This window comes from Herpailurus yagouaroundi, unplaced genomic scaffold, assembly GCF_014898765.1.
Source record: "Herpailurus yagouaroundi ecotype Mexico unplaced genomic scaffold, PumYag 142, whole genome shotgun sequence".
Lineage (NCBI taxonomy): Eukaryota > Metazoa > Chordata > Mammalia > Carnivora > Felidae > Herpailurus > Herpailurus yagouaroundi.
In genome coordinates, this window is record NW_024412397.1 from 15,195,970 (window position 1) to 15,205,864 (window position 9,895).

General features: G+C 44.6%; 1 protein-coding gene across 5 annotated transcripts in view; it reads right to left on the reverse strand.

The window, feature by feature from the left end:
• The window catches only part of CDH20 (cadherin 20), a 211,398-nt gene that overhangs the window by 46,643 nt on the left and 154,860 nt on the right, over nt 1-9,895 (reverse strand). For all 5 annotated transcript variants that reach the window (XM_040478657.1, XM_040478655.1, XM_040478656.1 and 2 more), the window contains exon 2: nt 6,917-7,316. In XM_040478657.1, the coding sequence (XP_040334591.1) occupies nt 6,917-7,162 (246 nt within the window). In that variant the 5' untranslated portion in view covers nt 7,163-7,316. The remainder of the gene's footprint in view (nt 1-6,916; nt 7,317-9,895) is intronic.

The following is a 9,895-nucleotide window of genomic DNA, read 5'->3' on the forward strand; positions in this document are numbered from 1 at the left end:
TGGTGATGTGCACAGAGAAAAGGGTCTTAACAGCCCCAAATCTTCTCTGCTTCCTTCAAATCTTCAAGAGTTTAGCAGAGACGGCTGAAACCACCTGTTGGCTTTTTTATTATGCACAGTCTAACAGTAAAAGCTGCAGAAGGCTACCTGAAGCATTGCTGGGACAGTGTTACTCTGAGGATTAGGTGGCACAGAAACCAGGAGAACACCTGAAAATATATTCACGGCATCTTAAGGCAAGGGTGGGTTTGGAGGTTGTGGCTGGCTCTGAGGTGATCTCAGATTGACTCACGGCCAAATCATGCAGGCAACTGTTTTGCCGCCTAGAAGAATTCAGCTGTGTCTTATCTAGAGAAGAGAAGTAAGAGAATAAAATTGACTGAAAAAATAGCTGTGGATTTTTTTTCTACTTCAAGAATTCGATTTAGAATATGCAATTCTCACGTTTCCTCATACCGTATACAGTATTATTTTTTGCAATCCGAATCTTCTAATAATGCAGTTAAAAAAAAAAAAAAAAAGAGGTGGCCAGCTCTTATTGTGTAGAATAGAAAGCCATTTTGTTGGGACCTGGCCACAAAGAAATGAAAATCCATTCCATCGGGAGCTATGTTTCCAGGCAAAGGGATGGAATTGGGCGAAGGAGGACAAGGACCTCAGGATGTTTTTTAACTTAAAAAAAGTTGCTGAGTATATATGTTTTAAGACATGTAATCTTTTTTTTTTTTAATTTTTTTTTTTCAACGTTTTATTTATTTTTGGGACAGAGAGAGACAGAGCATGAACGGGGGAGGAGCAGAGAGAGAGGGAGACACAGAATCGGAAACAGGCTCCAGGCTCTGAGCCATCAGCCCAGAGCCCGACGCGGGGCTCGAACTCACGGACCGCGAGATCGCGACCTGGCTGAAGTCGGACGCCCAACCGACTGCGCCACCCAGGCGCCCCAAGACATGTAATCTTAAGGCATGTGACATAGAACATTTACTTAGAATGAGATAGGTTCATTTAGGGCATGGCAGATTATTTAGGGGGAAAAGAAAAGAATATCTGACATGAAGTACACAGGACTGTTTTGAGGTGTTCTGCGTATTATCTAAAAAGTTTTATGGTCCTTAAAAAAAAACTAAGCATGCTCTCTATCATTATAGGCCAAACATAAGTGTTCTGCCTGTGGGGAGAGCTTAATAAATAACAGAAGACTAACATCATCGCTGCTGCAGGGGGTTCTAGTTCCTTAGGAGCCATCTGGCTGGCTGAGGTCAGTATAATCTGGGCTGAACCTCAGATCTGTTCTCTGTTTTTGTCAGTGCTGGGAGAAGAATTTGAGGAACTCTGTATGGTAGGTTCCTTGAAGGCGGGAACCATGTGGCTTTCATCGCAGTGTGGGTTCTCACATGCAGCAAATGCTCAGTACAAGTGTATCGAATGGGGCATGTAGCGTACAGGGTTAGGTTTAAAGCATTTTGTGGGATCTTGTTCCCTTTGTCCCAGAAGAGCTAGCAAGCATCTTGCAGGTAGCTTCTGTGTGTGTGTGTGAGCCCGTGTGCAAGAGGGAGAGGAGAGAGGGAGGGAGGAAGGAACAAGAGGCATGATGAGCCTCTCGTGAACAGGAAGAGATGGGGACCAGCTATGAAAGGGACCAGAATCTGCTTACACAGAACTGTTTTCTGAGGAATATCATTGTATCAGTTCAGGATCCAGTCAGGGAACAAAACCTAAACAAGTTATGTTCGCAGAGTGAATTTAATATTGAGGATTGAAAAGGCAAAAAGGGAACATGGAAGTATTGGAGAGAGAGAGAGAGAGAGAGAGAGAGAGAGAGAGAGAGAGAGAGAAAGAAATTCCAGGAAACAGCTAGCGTCCCTCTGGCTGGGGGAACAGAGGGCAGCAGTTGGCGCTTCTGGAATCTAGATGTTTGGAGGAGGCTGGGCCTGAGGCATCCGAGGAGGGAGCGCGGCCGCCTGGGGCTGGGGCTTCAGGAGCTCAGTGGACGTGCCTCTATCACGCACTTCTCTCAGACTTCCGACTCTGATTTCTGAGAAGGGTGTGCCATCCAGTCGTGCTGCTATTGTTGAGGGGGTGTGGCGAGGCTGGTGCTGTGCTGGGGGTGGGGGAAGCATCCAGGAACTGGAGCCATTTGCTGGCTTCCAGGAACAAGTCCCTTCTCCCTCTTCCTGCCTCTGGTTCTCCCTCCAGTACGTTGTACAGTCAGAACCCAAGGGGTAGCTGGTCGGGAAAAGTCTGCGTCCTGACATCACCGTGTGGAGTATGGTAAGGTGAACACAGAGCCGAGAGACCCCAGCTTCCGGAGCAGCTTGGTAGTGCGCATTTAATATTAGGGTTTACCAGCCGTAGAAGACACGTTTGGTTGCGACCGTGGCAAACATGAGACGTTGACGGCTTTCCCCGAAGTCACTCAGCAGATTGGCAGTGTACTAAAAATGTGTTTTCCGTTTCACCATATCTAATTCAACTAACACTGTCTGAGCGCCAGCTCTTCTGAAGAAGGTAAGGAGCTTCTGGAATGGAGTTGGCAGCACATGCTCATGCACATCTTGGGAGAACATTCTTCTCCCCCAAATCCAGGCAGAATAAGACAGGTGGATATCCTACTTACCCTCGTAATGCTTCAGTTCAGCTAAAGGAGTAGTGAATGATGGGCAGTCCATGTAGATTGTGACAAATCTTGGTTGATTTAGGATTTTAAAATCAAGGGTGATTTTCACTCTTTTTTGGTCGTCTTTCATAGTGCCTTGTACAATTCCAGGAATGCAGTAGTGCTTCCACTTTGTGGTCAGACAGCTGCTGTGGAGCTGTGGACCTCAGCATGCCTTGGAACCGCAGCGTCGTGCCCAGGCACAGGCTCTCTGCATCCCCGTCTTTGCATGTGTCAATATAATCTAGCTTTAACTTGACACTACCTTGTCCCTGGAAAGCCCAGTGTGGGTTTTATAAGGCCATACCAATTACAGCCAGTAATTGTTGCCATACTCCTTCTGAAATAGGCAAACACTCAGGCAGGCTCTCTAAACAGACATCTTCCAGAGCTCAAGGTGACAAACTGAATGCCCCTGGGGGGAGAGGGAGTGAAAGTGGATGAATTCTCTTTCATAACAAAGTGAGGGCGGAGGGAAGTGCCTGGGTAAGTGAATATAAAATGTGGAGGTCACACCCCACTTCAGTGGCTGCGCAGTGTTGGTTGAACAAGGTGGCTGAAGAGATGCACGCAGGGTGTCCTGTGTCCTGGGTTGGGGTAGTTAGGAAAGGGTGGGCACTAATCATGAGTACTCGAGGGTGCTACACAGCCAAGCATTCCCAGCGGCAGGAAGCAGTCAGGCTTGCTTGGATTCCTGGTGTCACCCTAACGCCATCGACTCTTGTGTGTATTTCTTAGGGCCAAATCTCAGGGCAGTGAAAAGGAAAACCCGTGGCTTCAGTGTCAGATTTCCTGTTTCCTTCTTTGTAACTGGGGGCAGTAAGCATAACCTCTCTGAGCCGTGTTCGGTCGGCTGAGTATCAGAAAGTGGTGAATCATACTCGCCTCACAGCATTGTTCTGATGGTTAAGTGACCTGCTCTGTGTGACTGTGCCTGGCACGTGGTCCTGTGGAAGCCCGGTAAAACGTTAGGTGCCCTCGTCTTTCTGTAGTTTTATATGTCCAGCTCTGTGCTGGGTGCTCAGGGTTGGAGAAGCGTAGGGAAGGCTACAGATGGCATCTCCGTTTCCACCCACGGGAGAAGGGAAGGGGGCTCTAGACTGTACATGCACACAAAGCAACTACTGAATACAAATGTGTTTTCCGAAACTTACTTTAGCAGTAGCCATGTATGTCTAGTTGGAAGAAATATTTTACGAATAATGAGTAGCTAGAAGCCTTTGGAATTCTGAATAGATAGAAGATGTGTTCATGGTGGCAGTGGCTTTTAAGCTAGGGCTCTGAGAAATCTGAACGTAATTCAGCAGAGAGCTGGTGATTGTGTGTCCTGGGCAGGGAAGTAGCCTGAGTACACGTCTGAGGTAGGGACAGATGCCCTAGGTGTGTGTGTCAGGGTCAGTAAGGAGACCGGCGTGACTGGGATCGGGACTAGATTTGAGAAATCATGGGGGAGGGCCGGGTAAGGGAGAAGGACTCATTTTCTGCAAGCCCTTGAACTATATGCTAAGAGCTCTGATAAGCACTGGAGCCACAACGCTTTCTTAATCAGAGGAGTGACATGATGGAAAGGGTGCTTCAAGGAGATGAATGTCCTGAGTCCTGGGGGGAGGAATGGGAAGATCCTCTCTACAGGGAGATGGGCAGTGGCTGCTTAGTTAATCTAATCATGAGGAGCAGAGGGACCACAGTAATGACAGAGCCTGGAGAGGATGAGGTGACTCTGAGAGAAACTGGCAAGGAGATGCTGACAGGATGTGGTGACTGGTTGTGCATGAGGGATGGAGAGAAAGAAAGTCAAAGCCACAGATTTTGAGGCTAAGAGATTTGCAGCTGCACTAGGTGTATGCATCCTGAGCTACTGAGTTCCTGTGACGAAATCCCTGCCTACCGCTATTACCACCACTATCCTTACCACTACTGCTATAGAGTCATGGTTGTGAAGATCTTACTCTGGACCAAGTACTGTGCTAAGCACTTTACATGTATTAGCTTGTTTAACCCTTACTGTGTCATGAGGTATTCACTTATTAAATGTCTTTTTGAGTACCTTCTATGTGACAGGTGCTGTGTTAGGCCTTGGGGATAAAATGGGAGCAATGTCCTTGCCCTTATTAGAGTCTAGTCCAAAGGTTTCAGACAATGCTCCTGTCAATAAACACATGAATGAGATATTGTGGGTTGTGATTAGAGGTCTGAAAAAAATAATGGTAGTGAGAGAGCCTGACCAAGGGGCCTACCTTAGAGAATGGTCAAGAAAGACCTAGATTCAAAATGAGCCCTGAAGAGCGAGGAGAAGCCAACCACCAAAGAAGCCAGAGGAAGAATTTTTATTATGGAACAATAAGGCAAAGCTTGGCAAGTTGTAGGAAGTACCAGGAAGCTATGTCTCTGGAACATGAGACCAAGGGAAAGAAAGAGTGGCCTGCAGTGTGGCAGGAGGCCAGGAGGCAGGCTGGGTCAGAGAGGAATAGCCATGGCAGCCATGGGGAGGAGTCTGGATGATTCAGAGTACAATGGGAGGACATTGAAGGATGGAAGAAGAGGGACATGGTCTGACTCTCATGTGTGGAGATTGGATTGGAAGAAAGTGTGGGTGGAGGTGCGGAAACTGGTTGGGAGTCTAGGCATTTGCAAAGGTGAGAGGCGACAGGGGAAGTGGAGGGAGGAGGAATGAAGGATTTGGGGATATGTTTTGGCAAGGGACTGACAGTTTGCCGGTGGAGAGCATGTGGGGGGCAAGAGAAAGGTTTTACAAACTGAGTGATGGCAGTGCGAACATAGGGAAGATGCCAGGGGTGGGCAGACTCGATTTGGGAAGAAAACCAAGAATTCCTTAGCGGATATGCCACGTTTGGGAGGGCTTTGAGCCATAAATGGAGAGCTATCACGTGTGCAGTGGGGTTTATGAGTCTGAAGCCCAGACGAGCGGTCTGAGCCAGAGATAGAGGTTTTGGATTCATTGGTTTAGAGGTGGTGTTGAAAATCATAGGGCGTGGCAGATCCATCCAGAGCATGAATGTGGGTAGAGAAGAGAGCCCAGGCAAAGCTGACGAGATGGACCACTAATGGAGGGTGTCAGATGAAGGGAGAAGACCAGCAAAGAGGCTGAGGAGGAAGGAAGGAAAATGGGATTGTGACGATCATGAGGCAGAGAGAGAAAAGTGAGTCAAGAAGGAAGGACTAGTGGGCAGCGTCTGAGGCTGTGTCGGGCAGTTCCATAATATGAAACCACAGGATTTGGTAGTAGGGAGGTCCTTGGGGGCACTGAAGACACAACTTTAATGCAGCAGACAGAAGTCAGATCTGAATCCACAAGTGGGTGGGAGTTGAGGAAAGAGACAACTCTTGGGAAGTAGTAGTTCTTTTATTATCCCCATTTGATGTTTGAGGAAACAGAGGCTAATGGGGCTTTGTGTCCTGTCCAGAGTCACTCCGGAAGCAGTTGGTAAAGCTGGGTTTTGAACCCACATGTGTTTGACTCTGAAGCCCACCCACATTCTTAGCCTCTGTGCTAAACAAGTGTTTAAGTTATCATTTGAATGAATTATTTATTTTCTAATTAGGTCCTTGTTTCCCCTTTTCTCTCACTTGGTTGCTTTCACAAAATGGTCTCTGATTAGCATCCAAATAAAGTAAACACAGGAGAAAGCCTGGATTAAAAATGAAATGATGATAGATAAATCAAGGGAATTCGAGTGTAAAGTTTATAAATATATTCATTGATTGTCTCCAACTATTCTAAAGCGCATGCTAGGATCTTCTGAAATGAAGAATGTTTTATTCTTTTTTTTTTTTTTCCATTAAATTTAGGCCCCAGGCAATACCTGTGGAAATGCTTTGAAAAAAAAAAAAAAAAAAAAAAAACCAAAACAAAGCAAAGTAAAAAAAAAAAACCCTCCCTCCACTCCTCCCTTTGCATTTCCCAGTTTCTTCCCCATCCTGTTATTCCCCAGGCTGCTGCTGCCTCTGTTGGGACTCGAATGTTTCTCGCAGGGTCCCAGGCTTTTCCTCCAAAATCCAATTCTTTGTTTTTTCCCACTTAGAACAGACATATGAACAAGGTGAGAAATCTTTCCTTTCCTGACTGGTATCTGACAAAGCAAAAATTAGATTTCAACTAGCTGTCAAGTAACATACCGCTAGGTAAAATTGTTCTCAGGACCCAAACATGGGCTCGGTGACCTTTTCATATTCAGTTCATATTCATACTCTCTTTCAATATTCAGAACCCTGATAATGTGTCTGTGTGGCCATTCTTACCTTGCCGACATACAAAGGGTCAGTTCCAGTGTACTCTTCCAGAACAAAAAACTGATTCCAAACCCAGCTCCTCTTTGTCCGCGAGTGTGACTGTGGCTTATCTGACAGGAGCGCTTCTAATTTGCATGGTGGTGTTGGCGTGCCGGAGAGAACGGTGGTCGTAAGGTCCATCAGTCCCCAGAAGTACAAGGACATGCCAAGTCCCAGCCAGCTCTTTGCATTGCTCATTCTACCAGAAGTCCACATGGGATTGCCAGGTTTTCAGAAAGTAAAGTACAGGATGATAAAGCCACTGGAACTTGAGGGTTTTCCAAATAAAAAATAACTACTACAGTTTACCGGACACTTAGGCTTCTCAAATGAGATCCCGATTCAAGTCAATCTGCTTGAAGTTGACTTCCTGTCAAGTGAAGGAGAACACACTGTGATGATGTCAGTTCTTTCCTGTGGGCTTATAGCAAGTTTTCAAGAAATGTCAGTAAATATTCCGTTCTCTACTCCATGAATTAAAGAGTCATAACATGTTATTGCTTTAGAAATGTTTGAGTAACAAATAATATTTTAATAAAAAGAAGACAACCTATCTAGCTATAATCAATCGCAAGCCTTTGGATATGGATTTCAGTGGGAATAAAACTGGTGAATAAATTTCTTCTCATTGATATCATAGTTGGAGGGATATGCTGTATTATTGATTGGCTTGAATTAATAGTGCGCTCTTTGAAATATTTATGATCAGGCAGCCTCCTAAACTCTTAAAAATAGCGTTCGCTTCCAAAATTTACAGCTAATAACTAATATTTTCATTAGCCCAACTGCTTTTCTTGGCTCATTAAAAAACCAAAAGCAAATCTAACTATCTTTTTTTGCCACCCACAATTATCTTGTGTCTACCCCGTGTTATCGATAATATTAGGAATCTTGGACTTCATTTACAGGCAGCTACAGATCCCTTTCTGACTCTAATCATTCTCTGACCTCCTGGTGGAATCTGAGTTTCACACTCTACTGCTTTGGCTCTGAAGCACTGAGAGGGGCTGCTAATGTGACCTTTCTAGGATTTGAACGGCCAGTTAATCATTATATCACTCACACCAGACTTTAAAAGTGCCATTAGTCACATGCGTCTGTGGGCATGTGAAGAGAGGCTAGCCAACACATTTTTTTCCTGATCTGAAAGAGTCATTTAGACAAAGGGATGTTGACTTCTGCCCTGGGGACACCTTTTCATCAGTCAGACTTCTTCTGTTGCTATGAAGTCAGATTAGCTGGTGACCTCACTCCTGGGCTATGACCTCATCAACCTTTTCTTCCTTGACTTTGGCTGGGTGTCATGAAATGGCATAGCCCTTCCACCACTCTGTCAGCACAACCAAAGTAACTTCTGAGGGCTTAATATTTTCACTGTTGATGTGGAGAACTGCTGTCATCATCTCAGAACAAATGTGTGTATTTGGGGATTTCCGACCCATGAAGCTAAACAATGCTCCATTTCTGCAAGTGGTTTAAAATGAACGCATTGATGCCATCTCAATTACCACCTTCTGCCTGTCATCAGAACTCATTTTAGTGACCTCTCAAATACTCACTGTTGAAATGAACAAAAGAATTAAAAAGATATCTTATAATCATTTCACACAATATGCCATTTCATTTCTGTGTAAGAAATCACTTCAGAGAGAACCGATAAAGAGGACAAGCTGGGGGAGACCAGGGAATTTCTGTAATAGAATGGGAGGCTATGCCTCAAGTTCTAGCTTGAAAGGCAGATTGACTGTTAAGTAAAAAAAAGCAAGCTAGGTGTACCTTATTTAAGGCGACGTGTTTGTTAATAAAGAACAATGGTGTGTTAGAAGGTTGCTCACCAAGTATTAGCGGTTTCCTCTTTGGACAGATAGGCAGAAACCCAGTTCCAGGGAAGAAGGAGTCTTGTTCTGGAAGAAGGAGTCTTAACCCGAGGAGATGGGTTAATGAACAAAGATTGGTGAGAAACAGCTATGCTGTTTTAGGGACTTAAAAGATGGACTGAAGGGCATGACCCCAAAAAGCTATCACCAGAATACTGTGATGCGTCATCACAAGGGGATTATTCCATGTGTTGTGAAGCACAAACCCATGTGTAACTTCCCCAGAGAGCATTAGATTAAGCGTCTGATACTTCAGCCCCTGGTGGTATTTTCATTACCTCTGACTTATTCACTCTGTAAACCTCCGTTCCTCCTATTAAGTAGGGAGGCATAATTGTACCTACTCCACAGGACTACCCTGAGGATCTGTCAGCTGAGAGAATGTAGGCGAACGTACTCTGTAAATGGCTGGGGAGCCAGCTGACATTTGAACGACCATGTGTGTAAAAACGATGAAACTGAGCCTGAACCATATTTCATGGGCACTTTTTGGACCATAATTTTGAAAGGACTTAATGTATATATATTATTTCAGATTTCTGTATCTGGGATAAGTACTATGGGGTAGTAGATTCTGACCCAGCCTAATTCTCTAATAAACAACATTATTTTTTTTTCCATATAAGGGAGCTTAATGAAGGACCAGCTAGCTATTTGAAAATTCTGTAGAACAGAGAAAAATTCTTTTCTGGGATTGCATTTATCAAAGTTAGACTAAACTCAGTACACACACACACACACACACACACACACACACACACACACATATACACACACACACTTTATTTATTTCCTTTAATATCTGTGTTTCACATGTATACATTTTGCCTAAGCATTATTTTTGATGATTTTGTATTTTCTCTGGCTAGTTTTAACATCTTGCTTTTGAATTCTAAGTGCCCAAGTGCATACGCGTTTGTGTGTGGGGTTTGTAGATGCCCCCTTGCCTGCTTGGACTGGCTGAATTTTCTGGACAGAATGAGATTTGAGGAAATTTTGAGGGATTTTAAATACTATCCCTTATATTTTCTCATCTCTTACAGACTACGCATGCATACATTCTTGCCAGTTA